At 46.5% G+C, this 24,176-nt stretch overlaps 1 protein-coding gene across 1 annotated transcript in view; it reads left to right on the forward strand.

Annotated features, from left to right (window-relative positions):
• The window catches only part of LOC149307596 (protein-arginine deiminase type-2-like), a 30,847-nt gene that overhangs the window by 3,023 nt on the left and 3,648 nt on the right, over positions 1-24,176 (forward strand). Inside the window, exons 2-13 of the mRNA XM_089537298.1 lie at positions 2,306-2,489; positions 3,421-3,493; positions 4,340-4,401; positions 5,235-5,352; positions 6,082-6,207; positions 8,432-8,610; positions 9,858-9,961; positions 10,388-10,499; positions 10,731-10,838; positions 20,994-21,145; positions 22,637-22,781; positions 22,892-22,985. Of these exons, the coding sequence (XP_089393424.1) occupies positions 2,306-2,489; positions 3,421-3,493; positions 4,340-4,401; positions 5,235-5,352; positions 6,082-6,207; positions 8,432-8,610; positions 9,858-9,961; positions 10,388-10,499; positions 10,731-10,838; positions 20,994-21,145; positions 22,637-22,781; positions 22,892-22,985 (1,457 nt within the window). The remainder of the gene's footprint in view (positions 1-2,305; positions 2,490-3,420; positions 3,494-4,339; positions 4,402-5,234; positions 5,353-6,081; positions 6,208-8,431; positions 8,611-9,857; positions 9,962-10,387; positions 10,500-10,730; positions 10,839-20,993; positions 21,146-22,636; positions 22,782-22,891; positions 22,986-24,176) is intronic.

Consider the following 24,176-nt stretch of genomic DNA (forward strand, 5'->3'; position numbering starts at 1 on the left):
CAGAGCCAGGGCCAACGCCCAAACCATTGCACCACACTGGCTCTCACATCCGTACAAGATGCAAATATTATGATAGTCCATGTGTTCGTCTCCAAGGGCCCCGACTTCATGTTTCATTAGGGCGAGTGGGTGGGTGAGAAACTTGAACCCGTTCCTTCCTTCCTCTTTTGGGTCTTGGGAGGCGGTTGGGCCCGGCCCACTTTGCCCTTTTGGGAGCCATTGCATAACACCCTTGGCTTCCCACATCTATTTTTGAAGCGCTGCCTCAAGCGTGACAAACGCGTCCCTGGCCCACCTCCGCTTTGCCAAAGGGGTCCTTGGAGGAAAGCAGAAGGCAAACGGACGAGAGAAACCCCAGCTCCAAAGGCAAAGGGCTTCCAAAGTCCAGTTTGCAAAAGGGATGCCGTGGTCCGTGCATTATGTGCATCAAGAAAACCTGACATTCCCCAAAGCCCAAAGATGATCAATGCGGGTGGTCAAGGTGACCATTCCTGAACAATGTTGGACCTGGCCAAATAAAAGCTAAAAACAATACTGTAACTATAAATTCATCTCATGGGGTTTATTAATGACTCTATGGGAAATCTTAAACAGGCTCAGCAGCTTCGTCGGTGCAAAGCGCACTGCGGAAATAACCCAGTTTAAGACCGTTTTAACTCCCCTGTCTCAAAGCCTGGGACCTTAGTTTTGTAAGACGTTTAGCCTCCTTTGTCAGAGAGTTCTGGGGCCACAATAAACTACAATTCCCAGGATTCCCAGCACTGAGCCAGAGATTATTAAATTGGATTATTTCTGCAGTGTATTTTGGAGCAGTGTCTGCTTTAAAGTTTTGCAAATCATATGGGGACATTATTTTTTGTGTTCTTAATGTCCAGCTGCTAACCTGCCTTGGCTCTTCCTTCCTTAATTTTCCTCAATAGCCATTCTAAGTCTTTTCTGGGGGTTTTCATGCCAGCGGTCCCTAAATGAAATGCAAATCGGACTTGGTCCCGAATGGGCAAAGAAGAGCCGTTAGCTTTGCAAAAGACCGGCTCCCAATGGAGACGGAAATAACTGGATTTTCAACCCGAATCGACCTAGCAGCCTGTGTTTTTCAGATTCTCCTTAAGAGGCAGGGCAGGGGATAAATGGCTTTGGAGGCTGCCAGGAAAAGCACCACGGCCTCCGATTTTGTCCTTGCGTCACCGGAGGATAGATCGGGAAGCAATGCCGGGGATCCCAAGAATGACAGGGACGGTACAGCTGCAGGTGTAGTAAATCTCTCCGTAGTAAATCTCTCTACCAGAGACGTCTTGGGAAGATGGGCAGCCGGTCCTGGGTGCACATGGGTCCATGCTTTGGTTTCTCGCTGTCCTTTCTTTTCCAACAAGGTTCACGGTGTCCTAAGTAGAATTGCTGGTGATGCATCCTTTGCATGGAGAATAAAGATGGCAAAGAGGAGAAAGAGGGGGAACAAACTCCATGGATAGAGGACAAACTTAGCAAAGACATGACAGAGGAAAGCCAAAACAGAGAGGGGAACGTTTGCGCATGAGCCCATGTGCCTTAAGTTACCTATCGACTTATGGCGACCCCATGAATTTCCAATAGGGTTGGTGTCACCTAGTGCAGTCAACCCATAGTGTCCTCCCCATAGACCTCCTTAGGGTTGCCACAAATTGGAAATGAATTGAAGGCAATGCAACTTTGACTCTTTTGCCATCTTGACCATGTTTTGGTGTTACTTGACCACACATGCCCAGTTTCCATCTGTGAAACATTGGCAGGTGTGGAGCGTGTCCAGAGGAGGTCAACCAAAATGGTGAAGGGTCTGGAAACCATAAAGCCCTGTGACTGAGGAGAGATTTAGGGAGCTGGGGATATTTAGCCTGGAGAAGAGAAGGTTAAGAGGTGATAGGATAGCCCTGTTTAAATATCTGAAGGGATGCCATATTGAGGAGGGAGCTAACTTGTTTTCTGCTGCTCCAGAGACTAATATATGATGGGTAGAGCTTGTTTCCTGCTGCTCTAGAGAATAGGACACAATGGAGCAATGGATGCAAGCTCCAGGAAAATAGATTCCACCTCAACATTAGGAAGATCTTGCTGATGGTAAGAGCTGTTGGACAGTGAAATATATTGGTGGAGTCTCCTTCTTTGGAGGTTTTTAAACAGAGGCTGGATGGCCATATGTCAATGGGGATGCTTTGACCGAGAGTTCCTGCATGGCAGAATGGGGTTGGACTGGATCAGGGCCCTTCTTGGGGTCTCTTCCAACTCTGGTTCTATGATTCACTAACCTCCTGTCTCCTCCTCCTTTTGGCAGAGCGGCCCCAGCCGAAGCAGTCACTTTCGCCGTGAAACATTCGGACGATGTCGAAGTGGAGGTGGTTTCCGGTGACCAAGCGGAGCCTGCTCCGTCCAACGGTGGGAAGCACTGGCCACTGGACCCAAAGACCATCCTGACAATCCAGATGACCCGGCCCAGTACTGAGGCCAACGATAACAAAGTAAGAGAGGAGGTTCTGTGAAAATGAAGTAAAGAGATAAACCCAGGGGGTTAGGAAAGTGATGCTTTGCAAGCGCAGAGCCTGATAAGGACTGAGGGACCATATCTACCTCTAGGAAACATATCCAGAGATAGCTTTGTTGGGCCATATAGCAAAATACAATAACATCCAAAATCCACACGACAGGGATACCTCTATTAGACCAACCAAAATGCACAAAAAACACTGTACAAGCTTCCAAAGCTCCACCAGCTTCTTCATCAGACAAAGGTGTTAAATATCATACAGGAGGGGGAAAATATTAGTCACAAGCCTGCCTTTTGTTAAAGTATTGTTAATGTTGTTCTGAATATGGAGGGATATCTGTGCAGGAAGGCTACTCCTCCCTTTTGGCCATTTCTCCTGTACGATACTATGATATTGACTAGGAAATATGATTTACTACATTTATCATATATCATTTACTACATTGCATTTTGCATTTAGCGTAGTACTTTTAGCTGTTTGTTGCACAATTTCAATACCACTTTTTTACATCAACCTACTACTCATCCCCAAAAAAGGCATGAGACCCATGAGGTCCAGGGATGACATTTTGCACATCTGTGCCTTAAAAGAGCGGGAAACCACCCGGATGCTCCTTGCAATGGTCTCCAGAAGCAATTCTGCAGAACTGTTTGCAAGAGAGAGCAGTGCTATCTGTTTAAAAAGGTCTCTAACTGGAAGCGGACCATAGAAGCGGATGGAAACATCTGCATCCCACCTTTGCAAACTTCAGGTGCAAACGCTGAAGCCTCTGGTGCTTCCCAACAGATGTTTTAAAGTTAGGAATCTCTGACTGGCAAAAGCAGAGGCCAATGCAGACCATTATTGGGTGCAATTTTGGAAGGTTATCCCTAAAAGTCTATGGTCTTTCCTTCCCTCTCCGCAGGTTATGGTGGGTTATTACGGCGAAAATGGAAAACACCCCATAGACCAAGCTGGGATTTTCCTGACTGGCATTGGTAAGCATGGAAACTCTCTTTTGGGATGGTTTTATGTTAGCTCTCTTGGGATGGCAATAGAAAGTATTTATTGATTTGAATTCTGCTGTTGCTGCTATTTTGGTTCAAGCCGTGGGTGCAGGCGCTGTTGCGTCGCGCTCCTTGTGACCGCCGCTCCGACGCAACCGTAGACCCCTGCCATGCGTCTCCAAGGCAGCGAGCGGCAACACATATCTTTCCAGCAATGCTGGGATTGTTTCACATGATCGTCCCCAAAGGCTGTCGGGAAACTCGATACAGCTGTGCCTTCCTTGGAGGCTGGGTTCCTGGGCTCTGAAGTAGTCCAGCATAGAGATGTCCATCTAAAAAGATGTGGCCTGGCTGGACACTTAGACACCAGGATGAGTGCCTCTTCCAAACTGGTTTCTTAGGACCTGTTTGTTTCCCATTTGGTGAAGCTTTAAGTGAAGCATCTGGAGGTCCTCCGGTGTGACTCTAGGATCCATTTCTACTATAAATATTAGGTTCACCATTATTCACGATTTTTGTAAGTCCAGGAATGTATCCCCCAAAGAGTTGTACTGTATTTAAGGAACCTTAATGGCATATTATTTGGGTATGTTTCCATTTTGCACCTGAAGCCATGGCTTCTGTTATGGCTTGTTACCGATGCTATCAAATGGCATGAGGAGCAACCCAACAAAGCATGGTTTATCTTCCTCATTTCTAGTTTGTCTCGGGCTTATGTTTCCCCGCACCTAGTTTTTCAACCGCTGTTTCAGCTTTGGAAACAAGCCTTGGATAAACTACTGTGATAGGCATAGAAATGGAACAAACTGACCAACTGACCCATCTTGTTTTTCCCAGCGATTTCCCTGGACGTTGACGCCGACCGAGACGGAGTGGTGGAGAAGAACAATCCCAAGAAGGTAAAAGTTTTAACATTTCGGTTCGCAACTAGATACACTGCAAGACCTATAGTCCTGAAAGTGCCGACTTGAGGAAGTGGACGCAAATGGCTGGGAAAGAGGCTACGAAGCCATTAAATCACAAGGGACAATCCCCTCTTTCTGGGGAAAAGCTGGGACACTCTGTCCAGAAGGAAGGGACGGCCGCCTTCTCCTCGGACATTTTTTGGCACCGAAGTCTCCATTCCCAGCATCTCTCTGAGCTCCCTGCTGAGATGCCCAGCTCCAGTTCTCCGTCGGCAGAGAAATTGTATTCCATCCCTCTTGAGAGGACACATAACCCACCCTATAACTTTCTGGAGAGAGGCAGTGTGGTGCAGTGGTCTGAGTGCTGGACAAGGACTGGGTGACCAGAGTGACCAGATGGGAGTTTGGGGTGTGGGAGAATCTAAGCACCCAAAAAACAAATTCACTTTGGATCTGTGCAGATTTAATAAATCACAGTGACCCTTTGGTATCTGCTGGGGTTTGGTTCCAGGAACCCCCCTGGATACTAAAATCCATGGATGCTCAAGTCCCATTATATATATAGACGATGATGGTGATGGTGATGATTAGAGCCCTTGGTATCTGCTGGGATTTGGTTTCAGGAACACCCCCCCCCCCCTTGGATACCAAAATCAAAATCCATGGATGCTCAAGGCCCATTAGATACAATGGCACAGTAAAATGGCGTCCCTTATGGAAAATGCCCAAATCAAGGTCTGTTTTTTTTTTGGGGGGGGGGTGATTTATATTCTTTTGGAATATCTTCAAGCCATGGATATATCCTATATCCAATGCTGTGTGTCCAGGCATCATGGACCTGGGGCCCAGATGGACACGGTGCCATTTTGTTGGTGAACTGTGACAAGGAAAACCCATTTATCAGTGTGGAAGACTGCCAAGACGACAAAGTATTCTGCAAGGAAGGTATGCCCTTATTATCCCCTTATTATGATACGAAAACTCTCCTATAAGCCAACTGGGAAGAGTAAGACTCAGCTCCTTCCACTCCTCTCTTGCCACTGAGTTAATTGACTGCAAACTACATTTAAGCTCAGTTTGCAGCCATTTTAAGTAAGTTGAGTACAGAAGGAGAAAGAGGGAGGAGGAGAGAAAAACGGGACATTTTAAAAACACCGGAGAAAGTGGGAAGGTGGAGAATTAACCGAGGTTGTTTCTGCCAAATGGGTCTACTTGGTGAGGGCAGGTTTAATGCAGCATTTTCTGCACTGGTTCCAATAGATAGGAAAAGCTACAGGGATTTCGAATGGGAACGACGGCCATATAACCTGATTGGTGATTCACTTTAAATCATAGTGGGAACGCACCCTTGGGATGCTTCTGGAGCATCAGAGGATAAAGAGAGACAGGGAAGAAGGAGCCACAAATGATCTTTGGTGGAGGGGACTGATTTGGGAAAGTGGTTCTGGAAAGAGGGCAGTTCTTGCGCCACTCAGACCGCTTTATGGGTCCCCATTTTGAGGCATCAGCTTGACCACTGCAGGGACAGAATGACTGGATCCTGTTTTGTCTGGGTGCCCACCAGTTTCCAGTTGAACCCTTTCTCCAGGGAAAAATGCACACCTTGCAGGGTAGCTCTGAATCATAAGTCCTCATCTCCGCTGACTTTTCTTTCCTCGCGGTGGACTTTTCCAGACCTGGAGGACATGTCGCGCATGATGCTGAGGACACAAGGCCCTGATCGCCTCCCGAGAGGCTACGAAATGGTTCTCTACATTCCTATGTCCGACTCCGACAAAGTCGGGGTCTTTTACCTGCAAAGTAAGTGCCTCCCTTGGCTTTTACCTCTTGCGTGTGTTTCCATTGCAATGCAATGCTTCCCGACAACTGCAGACATTTTGTTTGTAGGTATTCGGTGCAAGGATTGCAGGATGCGAGCAGAACGTCCCTGCAGCTGCATTGCAGAATTAATCCAGTTTGACACCGCTTTGACTGCCAAGGCTCACTCCTGGAATTTGTAGTATACTTATTATTATTATTATTATTATTTCATTAATTTGTTTGCTGCCTTTCTCCCAGGAGGGACACCAGAGCTCTCTCTCTGACCGAAAAGGCTAAATCTCTCACGAAGCTACAAGACCCCACAATTACATAGCGCTGGGCTATGTATTACATACACTATTAATATGTATGCATGCAAATAGTATGTAATACTATGTATTACATACACAGTTACATAGCACTGAGCAAGGGCAGCTAAAGCGCCGTCAAACTGCATTAATGTTGCAGAGCATGCAACCTATGACTCCTTTCTTTGTCTTCCTATTTCCTCTTTTTTTAGGGGAAGCGTTTGCAAACCTTTCCTATAAGATGCACTCTCAAATGTTTGTCTTTCCCTTGTTTAAACCTATCTGGGTTTTGTATTTTCTTTTTTAGAAATCTGCCCATAGGAAATGCCTTGGTTTTTCTCTTTGCAGGGCCAGAATAAATGGCCATTTCTTTCTTGGGACAAGGCACCGTCCTTGAATAAGAGCCAAGGAAGCAAACAGATCCAACAATGGTACAATTGGGAGAGATTGCAGAAACCAACTGGGCAAATGGCCCTGAGAAGCCAATGCTTTGGTTTTCCCTCTGCAAAGATAGAATAAATAGACATTTCCATTACGGAGCAGAGCAAGGTCTTTGAATAAAAGCGGATGACTTTCTGAGCCGAGGAAGCAAACACTTGCAGACTTTAGTGGCGCAATTGCAATTGGCAGAGATTCCAGAAACCAACTTCTTGCAGGGAAACTGGGTGGATGGCACTGGTTTCTTTCTTTAAAAGCCTTTTAGAAACAATAAAACAGGGCCAGCTTTGTGTCCCAAAGAGCCTTTTCTCTCTTCATCCCGAATGCCAATTGTTTTGCTTCTTTCAAGGGCATGACAGATGGGTAACTGGGTGAAAGCTAAGCCGGGCTCTTGGCCGCGTGGCCAAATAGCTGGATTCCCGTGGATTGAGTGACGGCACCTTGGCCCAGGACCCCAGACATTCCCGCATCCCAGCCAGAGATTCAATTAACGTATTAATTGGAGGGGCGGCCTTCACCTCCAGACACCTCCAGAGACCCCTCCTGCAGCTGAATAAACAGCCCTGGATGGAAAAGTCAGTCCCTCGGGGAGAAATAGGGAGCTACTGTCTGATGTGACTGGCCCTCTCTTCCTCCATCTCGCTCCTCCGGAACCATTCACTGAAGCTGCAGAGTCTGCTTGCCATTTTTTGCAGCTCCTTTTCCATGCGCCGTCTCATTTCGTTTCCTTAACAAGGTGCCCTTTTTGCTTTAGAGAAGCCACCATTTTGACAAGTCGCAGTCGACCCCATCTTCCATACTTGGTGGCTCTTGCATACACAATGCTAAGGATGCTAGATCTCAAGGCCTGGTCCTGCATTCTGTATATATAGACATATATTTAGCTTCCTCCTTCCTTCCCAGTGTTTGCAGTGCCAGGATTCACACACCGCTCTACTCTACATCCATCTTTTGGGTAGGAGCAAGGTTAGATTAAAGGTTCCTAAGTAATCCTTGCCATCCACAACGGGGTCGCCATAAGTTGGAGCCAACTTAATGGGCGAAGCAATGTGGTTTAGTGGGTTGGAAGTCAGACTAAGGCTCCAGGAGACCAGGGTTCGAATGCCGGTCTGGCCCTGATTGACTGTGGACACGTCACACACTCTCAGTTTGAGGCCATAGCAAATGCCTCTGGATAAACCTGGCCAAGAAAAACCTAGGAGAGAGTTGCCGTACGTTGGAGTTGACTTGCAGAAATAATGCCAAATCCTGGGATTTGTAGTTCTTTGGAGAACTCTTTGACAGAGAAGGAGAAAGGCCTTGTAAAACTACAAATCCTGGAATTCCAAAGGATGGAGCTGCAGCACTTTGAAGGGTATCAAACTGCATTGTTTCTACAGTGCGGATGTACAATAGCAACCGCCTCATTCCAAAAGGCGGAGGAGGAAAACTGTGTGCTTTCTGTATGATGGTTTTCTTTCCGCTTCTGTTGCCCCCAGACCCATTTTTCGGCCAGCGCTACATCCACATTCTGGGCCGGAGGAAGCTCTTCCATGTCGTGAAATACACGGGGGGCTCTGCCGAGCTGGAGTTCTTTGTCGAGGGTCTCCGCTTCCCGGATGAGAGCTTCAACGGACTCGTCTCCATCAGCGTCAGCCTCCTGGAGCCCGTGGCAGAGGTTCGGGTGCAAAATGGGGGGAAGGCGTGGGACGGAAGCGTGGGGCGCATGTGTGTTTTTGTGCAAGTCCCTGCAAGTGTGCCAGGTTGTGACAGCACTACTGTCGGCCCTCCACATTTGTGGCTTTGACTTTTGCAGATTTGATTATTTGTGGTTTTGATTCATGCGTCCTGTCTAGGAATCTCTAGGCCTCCAACGCAACTCTGTCAGAAGCTTACCATAGAGTTGTGCTTGGAGGGCCTTCAAGTTTCTAATGAAAACATTCCTCTAGGCATTTGTAGGTCCTCCAACACAAATGTATGATCAGCCTCTAGCAGATCTAGACCAGAGACCTTCAATGGAGGACCTAGAGATTCCTAAAGGAAACACCTCTTAGGCATTTGCAGGTCCACTGGCACAATTCTAAGGTCACCTTCTGGCAGGCATTGGCCATAGAGTTGCATTGGCAGACTTGGAGTTTCCTTGCTGGTTTTGTGAAATATGGTGTTCCAGGACATTCTGCAAAAACCTTGCCCAGGAGGATTTTGGACGCCATTGTCCAAAAGAAGTGCCTTTCTCCCAGCTGCATGGTGCAGAGACGTCCTTCCCAAGGTGGCCTCCCTGTCCGCCGTCCAGGGTTTCCATTCCCACCTGTCCTGCCGTGTGGGCCCTTCATCCCTCCGTTCCTTTGGCAAACGGTGCGCTGATGTAACCGCAGACACAGCTGCTGATGGGGGAGCTCGACACTTCACTTCGCACCACTAATGTGCCAGTTTTCAGTTGGCAGCTGGCACCCGTTCGCTTTCAAGTCCCCCTTTGGCTTTGCCGGCTCTTTGGTTCTCTCTTCTTCTCCTCCATGCAGAATTCTCAATGCAAAACAAAAATCAGGCCAGAGAGAGAGAGAGAAAGCCGCTTTTAAAATTAAACCAAGCGCCCTTCTCATGTTCTCTTTCCCGCCGAGGCTCTGACAGCATTAAAATAATAATAATAGCTTCTGTTTGCCATCTGCTAACTTGGCTGCTGGGTTTCCAAACTGAGACGCACCTTCCGAATCCTTGACGCTCCTCGACGTCTTCCTTACTTTCTATTGCAACTCTCTTTTCCTTGGCTCACGAAACAGCAATGTTGGCCCACATTTCCTCTAGGAAGATGGGATGTTTTCTGGGTGGGAAACCATCTCATTGCATTACCTGCAATTTCTCCCCCATATATATATATATATATATATATATATATATATATATATATTTGTACGTCTTGCGTTACAGGGCGTTCCACAGACCCCAATTTTCACAGACCGCGTTGTCTTCCGGATCGCTCCGTGGATCATGACCCCAAACACTTTGGCTCCGGTCAACGTCTTTGTTTGTAGGTAAGGAGCCAAATGGGGAGCAAAGGGGGAAACTGGAGATATTTGAAAAGATGAAGAACTAAAGGACTGGAGAGGAATATTTTGGAACCCATTTTTATACCCATTTCATTTCAAGGCTTGTTTTCCAACAGATTTGGGAGCCCCAATATTCAGCCGAATTCCTAACGTCAGGCTTAATTGTGAAGGCTTGGGGTTCATTTATGTAGTCCTGCAGTAATGCTATTTATTGAATATGGAGCAATTACAGATTGATAACTCTAAGTTACAAGACTGTGATGGCAATGCGGAATAGTACAATAGCATCCAAAATCCACCAAACAGGGATACCTGTATTGGACCAGCCAAAAATGCACAATCTATGCAAGTTTTGGAAGATTACTGACATCTCAAGTTTGCTTAGTTTCCATCTTTTCCTTCCCCTGCCAGCGTGAAGGACAACTATCTCTTCCTCAAAGAGGTCAAGAGCTTGGTCAGCAAAGCCAACTGCAAGATGAGTGTTTGTTCGCGGTACATGAACCGCGGCGATCGCTGGATGCAGGTGAGCCAAGGAGGATGGAGAAGTTGGCTTCCTTTGGGCAATGCTCCCATATTCCTTGGAGAAATTCACTTCATAGCGGAGCCAGCCTTGCTGAGCCGTAATGAGATGTTCTCCTAGGGAAGCATCCCTTATCTCTGTCCATTTGTGCATGTAGAGACCCTTCGTTGAGAAAGAGACCCATGCTGCCATGCCATGAGGCACTGACCATGCCAATTCTCTCTCCTTTGCCAGGACGAAATCGAGTTTGGCTACATTCAGGCCCCGCACAAGGGCTTCCCGGTGGTCTTGGACTCCCCCAGAGATGGAGGCCTTCAGGATTTTGCCATTAAAGAGATTTTGGTAAGTCTTTGCCTCTTTCTCCTTGCATCAGAGAATGCCATCATCCCAAATTCTTGCATGTGACGGAAGGTTAAAAGGGAGACGTAACAGCATGCCATTTAACCGTTTGCCAGTTTGGCAAAGATAGTCTCTGCTTTTGAAATGTCTCCCTCCTGCTTTGTCCTCAGCCCATTAAATCAGTTTCAGGAGAGGCGAGGGAGACAGGAGTCTTACTCTTTCCACTTGGTTTATTTGAGTTTGCTGCAAACAAACAACCAGTTTGCACTTAACGCAGCCAAAAGGAGAGGAGGGAAGGGGCAGGATCTGGCCTTTCCCAGTTGGCACTGGCAAAAAGCAAACTTACGTTGGCCCTCCAAGGTTGTGTCTTCTTCCACATTAATAACTTTTGCCACCTTGACCACAGAGTTTGTTGCACCTGGTTTTCATCTGTGAAATGTTGGAGGAGTGGGTTGTAGGACACCCAAAAAGTGTGGGTTGGCAGTATATAAATGAAGCTGCTATTGCTATTGCTAAGGGACCAGCTGCATGGTCTTGGAAACATGCAAATCCTTTTATTTCCAAATCTTTACCCTTTTCCAAAGGGGGATTTGGGGCTAGTTTGTCTTTCCTGGGCCTCTGTACCCCATGGTTGAACTGAAATATTATCTCCGCCACAAAGAGAAAAGAAAGGAGGTGATTAAGTGGGAGAAGCCAGCGTGAGGCCGACACAGGACCTGCGGGAGAAACCGGCTTTTTAAAAATGAGCATTTAATGCTTCGGTTTCGCTCTGCAAGACTATGGCGTCCTCCTTTGCGCGGCTGACCTTTGAAGGAGGAACTCAGCTGGGAGGTTGCTTTGATGCGGCCATGTCTTCTCTCGACTTTGCCTGCGTTTGTTTCCCCACTTTTCTCAGATGGAGATCTCTATTTGATCGTTCGCAGCAGTTGCAAATGGTGAAGCATTTGGGCCGCCTCAAAGTTGGACTAAGGATAAGTTCATTTAGTTTAAGCTCCAATTGGATTCACCGAGTTCACGTTTGCATTGCAAGGAATGGAGCATCAGAAATGGGTCTGACATCTAAACCTAAACCTAGCCACCCAACGCAATGCATTAAGGGAAGTCAGATGAGGACAGGCGGAAACCTTGCCAGCGGTGTGGCAAAGGTGGCACAGAAACCATTGGGATGGGCAACTTTTCTATGACTCTGTCCCCTAAATCTGGGTTCAGACCCATTGTGAAGCCCCGGCACCCCCAAAATTTGGAGAGCATGGGCACTTTGGTTGGCATCTGTTGCCGCTTTGCGCCACCCCCTCGCTGCTTCGGCCGCGTTGGCGGTAACCGGAGACCGCAGCGAGTCGGAGGCGCCATTGGTATTAGAGCACAAACAGCTTCCTTTCTGTGTGTGCCGCTCGGAGAAGGTTAATCGCTTTTAAATGTGGCGAAATCTATCATTTATCATGCCTCAAATGAGTACAGGCCGTCCTGGATTTGTCATGCGAGATAGGAATACCACATTGTTCCCTGTGCGCATGCATATATATATATATATATATAAAAACTGGGCACCCACCTCTCTATGCCTCCTCTAAGGGATGGGGAGGGAAGAAAGGACTCATAACATTTCAGAAAGCCATTTCAGACTCCAAAGCAATTAAACGTATTATATTCCAATCTTTTGCTCCGAAGCGTCTTCTAATCCCCCTCTACTATCTTTTTTCCGTCTCGTTTTCCAGAAGGGACACTTTAGCCACCCATTCCCTCCGCCCCACAAGCGAAGGGCGCATACGTCCCTAAGCCGCTGGGGCACCATTTTGTGGAAAAATGAGAAGCGAGACAATTAATGGCTTGGATTGGGAGGACTTGGTGGGAAAGGATAAGCCTTCTGCCCCATCCCACTGCCGCGACTACATTTTGAGCCCTTAAAAAGGGGAGCTCGATCCTCCAATGTCATTTTCTAGAAACCATAGGAATCTTTGTGGGACCATAGATTCCAGACAGCGTTGGAAGGGATCTCAGGGGTCATCTAATCCAGCCTCTTGTCATGCAGGAGATCCATAGCTAATGCAAGAACGAAAGATCTCCAAAGAAAGAGAGTCCACCATCCTCTGAGACAAGTCTCTGTTCCATTGATTCCCAAACTTTGGTCCTCCAGGCGTTTTTGGACTTCAACTCCCAGAAGCCCGAGTCACCATGCCCAAAAGCCAAGAATCCTGGGAGATGAAGTCCGAAACGCCTGGAGGACCAAAGTTTGGGAACTGCTGCAGTCTACTCCATGGTTGAATATCTCTTACAAGAGGTTCTTCCTAATGTTTACATCCTTTATGGCTTGTAAAAATAGCAATTACCTTTGCATCCCATCCAATAGCTTCCCTGCAAAGCCCTCTTTTAAAAAATGGTCTTAGTTTCTGGACTTTACTAGAGATAGCAGCCCTAAGAAATATTAACTAGTCAGCTGGCTAATAATCCTGTTTTCTCCCCATAGCTATGACCCAAGGCATGGAACAACAATTTAAACAAGTACAGATTTAAAATAGATGTAGGTAGCAACATACAAAAAAGGTGAAATATTAGAACTCACAAAAGGGGATCTTAATGCAACCCATTTTTGGAAAAAGGGACCATTCATATTTTTTGGCATCCAAAGAAACTGAAAAGCATCCCTGCTGATGTTTGGCTTAGTACTGGGATACCTCCAGGCCATGACTTGCCTCCTTCTTATCGAAGTTGCCACAAGGCTCTTTGCTGCTTGAATGGGGCTGGTTCTCTCTCAGGGTGCCAAGATACATTGGGTTTTGCCCAACGTTGGAGCGCCTGCATGGGATCCAAAGTCATCCGGACAAAAATAGAGATCTAGCGGTGGATAGCGTCTCCCTTTGGCCTCGGACGCGGTCCGTTTCCAGCCTCCAGAAGCAAAAGGAAGACCGCTAATCCCCATGAACAGCAGGGGAGGCACGGATGGGATCCAAGGAGCAAGAAAGAGGCACGGACTCCCTTCTCACACCTCTTGGAGTTAATTGCGTCTTCGAGGAAAAGTGGAGAAAGCAAGACTCTAACTCAAGGCGTCCTCGTTCCTGGGTTACGACAGTCTTCCTCTTCTCACTATGCAACCAGGAATAATGGCTGGGACTTAGGCCTGCGCAACTTGGGACTTGCGTCTGTCCCACGGTGTCTGTATTCACCAAGACATGTGAATATCTGCCATGATATTACAATGTCGGGGAGCCAGCGACAACACAGTTTTCTTTCTGCATTTTTACATAAGGTGTCCTGATTTGATCCAAATGAATCCTCTGCCATCCTATTATTGTTTCCCCGGTTGCTTTTAAAATGTCCCGGTTTCTCTCTCCTCCTCACACTTTCCCCCTTTAGTCCTTGGTTTGCTTCGCCTTTTGCAAACTTAGTTCAAAATGCAAACGTCTTTTGTATGCAGTTGTTACTGCAATTGTTTTATTGATTTATATCCAGTATAGTTTTTCCAGTATAGGGACACAAGGCAGCTAACAATGTCAGCTTAGCAGGAGGGATAGGAAAGCCACAGGCCAACGGCTGCAGCCTCTCCTGGGTTTGTCTGTTCTCATTGAAAACCATTGCAGTCTTGACCGCACTTGGATGTCGACTGCGCACACGTCTCCCAGTTTACCTCTGTGACATTTTTTGAGGCTATGCGTGGGTTTGCCCCCTTACCTTCCCGTCCCACACAGACCCTCCTAAAAGCAAGACCTTTTTGCCGCCTTCGCCCTCTGCATTTGCAAGACGACACCACCGTCGTCCCCGGCTCTCCCAGAATGAGAAAAACAAGAGGTGCCCAGCAACCTTCGCTGGGCGTTCCATCGGGATTACGGCGTGATTACGGGTTAATCCCGTGAAATGAATATCCTGAGTCATTTTGGCATCTATTCGGGGGTCGCAGAGGGAAACATTTCTCTCTGGAGCCATTGTAATGTTACCCAAGTGAGACCTGTTGCTTTCTCAGATGGCCTCCTATCCATACCCATTGGGCATTACTAAACTCACATAAGCTTTACCCCCCAAAAGAGGGCTTTATCCAGGGAAGACCTAGTGACAGAAACCCACACTTTCCCCCCAGAACTGAAAAACAACTTAATTTACTGCTGTCCCAGTTGCCAAGCCCTCGCCTTTGACTCCAACCTCCTCTGACGTTTTTCATATAGTCTTCCTCCCATGCCTTTCATTGACAATGTCCTCCATGCCTTGGCTCCACATTTGCCGGTGTCCTAGCTCTCCATTCATCCCTATGTTGAATCATATAAACTGGGTTGTGTTAATACTTAGCATCCTCCAAAGCCTAAATTGAATCAGGGTGGTACATAGAAGTCTCTTGCTCCCTGAAATAGATCCACCCTTTCTGTTTGGTTGCAACAACGTTAGGCAGATTTTGGAAGTAACATAACATACCATGAATTCCTTTCCACCTGTAACTAGGGCATAACCAAGTTGCATTAAGATTGTAACTGAATGAGGGGTAACTTCACTTCCTTTTGGTAAAGTGATGAGAATCGGATAGTTGGAAGGGATGCCCAGCCAGGGGCCATTTTGTCCAACCCTCTGCTCTGCAGGAATATGCAACCAAAGCCCTTTGGACAGTTGCTCATCCAACCTCTGCCTAAAGACTTCCAAGGAAGGAGATGCCACCACCCTTTGAGACAGTCAGTTCCACTGTTATATAGCTCTTCCCATCAAGAAAGTCTTCCTAATGTTTAATAGAAATGCATTTGCTTGTAACTTGGTGACACCTTAAAGCTGGAAAGGAACCCAAGGGTCACCTAGCCATGCCTTGCAAGAAAGCGCTCCCATCCTCTTTCTGTTGGAAGACCTCCAAGGTGCCAAACGGCTCTTACAAACAAGAAGGTCTTTGTAATCTTTACATAGAATCTCTTTCCTTGCAATTTGAATCCATTGGATTGTATCCCCTTTTTCTTTTTCAAGTTATATTTGTCATTTCTGCGGCCATGAAGTGTCCGAACCATCCATGCGCTGGGTCTATTCCTTGCAAGCCAGCATTCAGCAAATTCCCCCAACTGGGAATGTGGCCACTTCATCCCAAAGTGTGCATGACAAAGGGATCTCCCCGTGAGGAAACCTCCGTATTGCTGTCCTTCAGGGGATGCTTCCTGTGCTTTTCTGTGTTGCAAAAAGTCCCTCTCTCTGCGTTGAATGTTGCTAAGCCCCTTTTGGTGAATACTTGTGCATTAAACTTGTGGACCTCTGAGCCGGAGAAGAGGCTCCTGCAGTCTCTCTCGCACACCGTTTCTTTCCCTTTTGGGGGCATGGCTCTTTCAAACGGTTGCATTGCATATTCCAGATTTGTTCCCCGTATATCTCCCTGGTGTTGAGTTGGATCTGCAACATCTTATCCCCGTCGGACAGGTGCTCCCCGGCACTTGCTGATGCCAAGCTTTCTGCGCTGAAAACAGGGCAAGCCGCCTCTCCGCTCCTTCGGGGGAAAGAGAAGACAAGGACTGTGTTGCTTTCAACAAGGCTGAAAGCACCTCAGAATGTGCAACTCTTGTGAAAAGGGAGAGGAGGGAGAGAACAAGTATCTCTAGGCTGTTCAAATCTGGGTGCATTGCACACTCAAAGGGGGTTTAGGACAGACATTTCCAAATCTGGACTCTAGATCTTGGCTTTGTCCCTGTGGACTACAGCTTCCAGAATCCTTGGCCATTGGCTTTGTGGTCCAGGGCTTCTGGGAGTTGAAGTCGGACAAATATCTAGGCACCAAAGATAGTTCCATGTTAATAATTACGTAAGTCATGCATTCTGACCTTACTACAACACTAAGAGACAAACTACTACAATAACACAAACCGTAGACATCTAAATCATCGACATTTGATGCTTCCTTATACCTTCCTTCAACTGAACCAAAGTTGAGGGACCAAAGTTGAGAGAAACCATTGGTCTCCAATACAGAGCCTTAAACATCATTATCTGTGCTTGATGTGCCTATTAGTTGTGTTTGTACAACGGCCTTTGCGATGCAGCTTTGTCAGTGTGTGTATTGTGTACCTGCAGGTCATTTCTGACTTTTGGCAACCCTAAGGCAAACCTATCGTGGGGTTTCCGTGGCAAGATTTGTTCAGAGGAGGTTTGCCATGGCCTTCCCCTGAAGAGGCTGAGAGAGTGTGACTCCTTGCCCAAGGGTCACCCATTGGGTTTCATGGCCAAAACGGTAATCAGACCCAGGTCTCCAGAGCGACTGCTACGCCAGGCTTGCTTGCACACAAACCAGTTTACGATGTTGCAAATGCCTAACGGTTTGCCAGCCGCTGTTGTTTACAACCTGGGCGTCTCCGATGACCCCAAGGGTATGGAACCGCGGCTGAATGCAGATTGAGACGTGCAAGGCGAAGGCATTTGCTCCGTTAGCAAAGAAGAAGTGCATCACGCCACAAGCATGGCCACCGGAAGGATCCTTGGAGCCTGCAAAAGAATCTTTTTGAATGGACAGTGATGCCTACAAATCTCCTCTCCTGTTCCTTGGGTCCCTCTTGGGTTCCCTTGGCATTGGCGCACCATTTGCAGAGATGGGCACCGAAAGGCCTCCCTTAACTCACCACAGACCCAGCTCCCAAAATGAGCTTTAGGGGATTTAAATGGCTGAGCAAAGAGCGAGGCCGGTCCCTGCGGCAGGAACATTTCTCACCTATTAGCACAGCGCTGTGACAAGTCTATTTGCCCCTCCGCCTGTCAAGGGCAGCTGCCGCCCGGCCTTCCTTCGGGGGATAACATTAGGACACATCAACAACCCACACAGACACACGCTCACAACCCTTGCTTTGCCTTGCCTTGCTGCTTATCGGCTTCCTATTTAAAGATGTCGCAATTAAAGCGGAGAGGAAAAGCCATTCCGCAGCATCCTTGGGCCAAGACACGCTGCAGACATAGTCCAGCGCAAGGAGATTTTGCAAACGTTGAGCCTTCTCTTTCAGAGAACTCTGGTGCCATGATAAACTACAATTCCCAGCATTCCCTAGCTCTGAGCCAAGGCGCTTAAGGCAGTCTCGAACTGGATTATTTCTGCAGTGTGTTTTGGCCGTTAAGAGTTGGAGCTACATTGACTCCAATGTAGGATCTCCAGTATTAGTTTCCAAAGGTTTTGGACTCCAGTTCCCAGAATCCTTGACTGTTGACCCAAGTTGGCTGGGAGCTGTAGTCCAAAAGATCAGGAGGACCCAAGTTTGGGAACCATGAATGAGCATCCCCAGAAATAAGTAGCTGTCCAGCCTCTTTCTGGAAACATCTGGAGAAGGAGCTCCCACCATCTTTCAAAGCCATTGGTTCCATCATCAAACATCTTTTGCTGTCAAGACGTTGTTTCTTCTTCTTCTTCTTCTCCAAATACCTTAGATAACAAAACATCTATAGCTTAGAATGCTCTCAGCCATCCCCCAAATCTCCCTACAGCTTCTGCCTTCAGTGCCTTCAGCTCTTCTTCAGCTCTTGGCAGCTCCAACTGGCCTCTCTGGGAGGTTTTGGGGCCCCTTTTATGGAGCCCCATCATCCCAGGCCCTTCGGCCACAAGTCCCCCCAAACCCTGCGGCTCCTTGGCCTGTGGCTGTGGGCCAATAAACTGGCCCTCTTTGGACCCCCCTCAGACACACGGACGCTGACAGGGGTTGACCCAAACGGTTCCCACCATTCCAGGGTCCATGTTGGATGGATGATGGGGATGATGGGGGCTGTAGTCCAACACATTGAGGAGCGCTGGGATGTGGAAGGAAGGCAGCAGTTCCTTTTGTAAAAGCGGGAGGGCTTCACTGTCGGGAGTAGGCCTCATTTATACAAAGCACCTTGGCCTCAGCCTGAGGGAAACTTTTCACTGCTCTGAGGGGATTTTTCTCACTGAGGCAAGGCTTAGCCTTCAAAACACACTATTTACACATTTTATGTCGTGTTTCAGGCAACATTTACCTCAGGATTTGAGATCCTTTGGCAACAGTTTTACACTTTTGTCAAAGTGTGAGGGCTTTACTGTTAATATGTAAGCCGCCTCGATTATCTTTGATAGAGAGGTGGGATACAAATAATGATCATAATAATAATAATAATAATGATGATGATGATGATGATGATGATGATGTCTTCTTTCTTCAAACTTGGCCTCAGCCTGAGGGAAACTTTTCACCGCTCTGAGGGGATTTTTCTCACTGAGGCAAGGCTTAGCCTTCAAAACACACTATTTACACATTTTAGGTCGTGTTTCAGGCAACATTTACCTCAGGATTTGAGATCCTTTGGCAACAGTTTTACACTTTTGTCAAAGTGTGAGGGCTTTACTGTTAATATGTAAGCCGCCTCGATTATCTTTGATAGAGAGGTGGGATACAAATAATGATCATAATAATAATAATAATAATGATGATGATGATGATGATGATGATGTCTTCTTTCTTCAAACTTGGCCTCAGCCTGAGGGAAACTTTTCACCGCTCTGAGGGGATTTTTCTCACTGAGGCAAGGCTTAGCCTTCAAAACACACTATTTACACATTTTATGTCGTGTTTCAGGCAACATTTACCTCAGGATTTGAGATCCTTTGGCAACAGTTTTACACTTTTGTCAAAGTGTGAGGGCTTTACTGTTAATATGTAAGCCGCCTCGATTATCTTTGATAGAGAGGTGGGATACAAATAATGATAATGATAATAATAATAATAATAATGATGATGATGATGATGATGATGATGATGTCTTCTTTCTTCAAACTTGGCCTCAGCCTGAGGGAAACTTTTCACTGCTCTGAGGCGGTGAAACATTGCAACAAGGCTTAGCTTCCACAACACACTTATTTACACGTTTTATGTCATGTTTCAGGCAACGCTTACCTCAGGATTTTGAGATCATCGTTTTGTCAAAGTGTGAGGGCTTTACTGTTAATATATAAGCCGCCTCGATTATCTTTGATAGAGAGGTGGGATACGAATAATGATAATAATAAAGCCTACTTTCTACAAACTTGGCCTCAGCCTGAGGGAAACCTTTCACTGCTCTGAGGCGGTGAAACATTGCAACAAGGCTTAGCTTCCACAACACACTTATTTACACGTTTTATGTCATGTTTCAGGCAACGCTTACCTCAGGATTTTGAGACCATCGTTTTGTCAAAGTGTGAGGGCTTTACTGTTAATATGTAAGCCGCCTCGATTATCTTTGATAGAGAGGTGGGATACAAATAATGATAATAATAATAATAATAATGATGATGATGATGATGATGATGTCTTCTTTCTTCAAACTTGGCCTCAGCCTGTGGGAAACTTTTCACTGCTCTGAGGCGGTGAAACATTGCAACAAGGCTTAGCTTCCACAACACACTTATTGACACGTTTTATGTCATGTTTCAGGCAACGCTTATCTCAGGATTTTGAGATCATCGTTTTGTCAAAGTGTGAGGGCTTTACTGTTAATATGTAAGCCACCTTGATTATCATTGATAGAGAGGTGGGATACGAATAAAATTATTATTATTATTAAATCCCAATACACAATACAAACCTATTGTTCATTGACATTTTAATCTATGACCATATCTTGGTGTTAACAGCCATTGGCCAAAAGCCATCAGGATTGATTGATTGTTATAAGTTTTGTTCCTTTGACAGATAATCAATCAATCTATTACATAACCAAACGACTTCCACAATCCAGTGCTTCCTGAGACCACTGAATTATTCCCATACATTTTAAATCTAACAATCTACCTACTCTAAATTTACTTTATTTCACACCATAAAATTAATCCTAATCCTATAAACCATTGTGAACAGCCCACTTTTCATTTCTGTTTTTAAAACCTATTCTTCGTTTGTTGTGTAGGGATTGGGACTCCTGGGAATGTTGTATTCAACTGGTAGAAAAAGAAAGTGTGTATATTGTGGTATTAGAGTAATAACTAATAGGGATAAAGTTATTTAGTCGGAGAGGATGAAGGGTACAATGGATGAAGACGTTCCTTCTAATGTTCAGTCGAAATCTACTTTTGGGTAACTTCGGACCATTAGACTTGGTCCTGCTCTCTGATGTCTTAGGGTCGCCATAAGTCAGAAACGGCACACAACACACACATGACACACTGTCCATCTATCTGTGAGACCTTCCCTCCCGTTTGTATGGGAACGCCATTGACGTCTCCCTTTCCCCGTTTCCTGACAGGGTCCAGATTTCGGGTACGTGGCCAGAGAGCCCCTCTTCGAAGACGTCACCAGTTTGGATTCTTTTGGGAACTTGGAGGTCAGCCCTCCGGTGAAGGCCAATGGAAAGGAGTACCCTTTGGGCCGGATCCTGATCGGGAGCAGCTTCCCCACGTAAGAGAGAGAGAGACACACACACAGAGAGGCATGAAGCACCATCGAGGTTTATTTTTAAAGCCTTGGCAACCTGGAGGCGCTTACATTATTTATTTATAGCATTTCTGCTCTCAGGGCTCTCAGGGCGCTTAAGGGTCCCTCTTGAGTTTGTAAGGAGAGATCATATCCCTGCTACTCACTCAGGCTTACAGCCATTCATATATACATATATACACTTGTCCCTCCGTATTTGCTAGGGCTAGGGTTGCAAGACCCCCGTGAATATGGAAAAACAGCAAATAAGCAAAAACACCATGTTTTGACTTGAGAGGAAACCTCTCTAGAAATCTCTAGGTCCTACAGGGCAACTCTATGGTCAACGTCCGACAAACACTGACCATAGAGTTGCATTGGAGGAGCTACAAAGTCATAATAGAGTGTTCTCTCTCTAGGTCTTTCAGCGCAACCTTTAGTTAAAGTTGACCATAGAGTTGCACTGGAGGAGCTCCAAAGGCCTAGTAGAGTATTCTCTCTAGGGATCTCTAGGTCTTTCAGCGCAACCTTTAGTTAAAGTTTACCATAGAGTTGCATTGGAGGAGCTACAAAGGCCTAGTAGAGTATTCTCTCTAGGGATCTCTAGGTCTTTCAGCGCAACCTTTAGTTAAAGTTTACCATAGAGTTGCATTGGAGGAGCTACAAAGGCCTAGTAGAGTATTCTCTCTAGAAATCTCTAGGTCTTTCAGCGCAACCTTTAGTTAAAGTTTACCATAGAGTTGCATTGGAGGAGCTACAAAGGCCTAGTAGAGTATTCTCTCTAGGGATCTCTAGGTCTTTCAGCGCAACCTTTAGTTAAAGTTTACCATAGAGTTGCATTGGAGGAGCTACAAAGGCCTAGTAGAGTATTCTCTCTAGAAATCTCTAGGTCTTTCAGTGCAACCTTTAGTTAAAGTTGACCATAGAGTTGCACTGGAGGAGCTCCAAAGGCCTAGTAGAGTATTCTCTCTAGGGATCTCTAGGTCTTTCAGCACAACCTTTAGTTAAAGTTTACCATAGAGTTGCACTGGAGGAGCTCCAAAGGCCTAGTAGAGTATTCTCTCTAGGGATCTCTAGGTCTTTCAGCACAACCTTTAGTTAAAGTTTACCATAGAGTTGCACTGGAGGAGCTCCAAAGGCCTAGTAGAGTATTCTCTCTAGGGATCTCTAGGTCTTTCAGCACAACCTTTAGTTAAAGTTTACCATAGAGTTGCATTGGAGGAGCTACAAAGGCCTAGTAGAGTATTCTCTCTAGAAATCTCTAGGTCTTTCAGTGCAACCTTTAGTTAAAGTTGACCACAGAGTTGCACTGGAGGACCTAGATATTCCTAGAGAGGACATACTAATCAAACCCGACTCGAAGGTAGTTAACAACAACATATACTAATTCTTTCTCTCTCTCCCATTCCCTCTCTTTGCCCCTATCCCCCTCTCTCTTGATTCCTGGCTTTCTGGGGGATCCATAAACCCCTCTAGATCCGCCGGACGAAGGATGACCAAGGTTGTCCGGGATTTCCTCTATGCGCAGCAGGTCCAGGCGCCGGTGGAGCTCTATTCGGACTGGCTGACCGTGGGCCACGTGGATGAGTTTGTGACTTTTGTTCCCATTCCTGGCAAAAAGGTGACAACTTTTCATCAACTGTTGTTGTTGTCGTCGTCACTGTCTGCCTTCAAGTCTTTTCTTTTTAATCATTTAGGCCTCTATTGTTTTGGCTTACCTTTTTCCCTTAGCAATTCCGGATGCTCATGGCCAGCACCTCTGCCTGCTACAAGCTGTTCAGAGAAAAGCAGAAAGAAGGACACGGGGAAGCCGTCATGTTCAAAGGTGGGTTGCCATCCACACCTTCACCGGAAGGTGAATTTTGCCACCAAATTTTGCTGAAGGACCCCTCCCCAAATACACAGGTTCCCTTGGTTTTCTATTTGGGGAGATACTTTTGCAGCAGCAGCTGCTGCTGAGGTCAACTTACATTCTGGAGAACGAGGGGGAATGGTCCATAGTTTGGACACTTGGCGCACGGCGGAGGAATATGGACCGTAAATGATCCGGACACCGCATCCAAGAGAATCCCATCCACTTGTTGCCTTCACAAGAGGGCCACCTGTTGTGTGGAAAACTCACAAACTGGGCCTCAGCTGCTGCGTGTTGTGTGTTAATCTTGAGTACGGACTTCGCAGAAGTAGTAATGTCCATCCTGATGTATCCATAGAGACAGTATTGCTCCATGGTCCATGAAGGACATCTTTGGTTCTGAAAAATGGACTACCTGGATGACAATCTGTTAGTGACTTGTGTTGCTGTGCTACTTAAGTGGTGTGGCTTTTGTGAACATTGCACAACAGTCACTTCCCGGAGATACGCAGAAGCATTGCATTTGCACATTAGCTCCGCGCCTTCGCTTTAGAGCCTCTGTGCATTGACTGATGTTGTTGTGACATTGAAATTGTGCATCAAGGTGTCAGCCATGAGCGCTGACCATATTGGACTAAACTGTGTAGGTATTCAGTGTAGGGACCGCGGGATACAAAGAGGACATGAAACACGTCTCCATGGGGGAATACATACCAAAAGTGTGAAAAGCCTGCCCAAGAAAGTGTTGTGGTGGTGGGAAACATACACATTTCTGTTTGTGGGACACAGAAACATATAAATTTCTGTACCAGGTTGGTGTCAGAGGGTAGAATTGGGAGAACATCAAGGAGCTCAATGGGGAGATTTGTGTCTCCCTAGCTCTGTTGGTGCACCCCCAAAGTTAAGAAACTTGAGGGGTCCTCTGTTGGAAACTGCTGTTGTAAAGCCCCCTCCAGTGTGCAATGCATCCAGAGAGGTAAGGGATGGGCATCAAACGTGTTCTCTCCCATCTCCATCCCACTTTGGTAGAGACCCCAGAAACCAATTCCTTACCGAGAAACGTCCGTTGGAGGTTGACCACAGAGCCCACAGCTCTCCCATTGCCCTAGAATAGTGGAACTGGGGTTTATGGGTTAAGCTCTGCTTTTGTGGCAACCTGTCAGC

Source organism: Sceloporus occidentalis, unplaced genomic scaffold (assembly GCF_023333645.1).
Source record: "Sceloporus occidentalis isolate IW3139 unplaced genomic scaffold, rSceOcc1.0.p SCAF_8, whole genome shotgun sequence".
In the NCBI taxonomy this organism is placed as follows: Eukaryota; Metazoa; Chordata; class Lepidosauria; order Squamata; family Phrynosomatidae; genus Sceloporus; species Sceloporus occidentalis.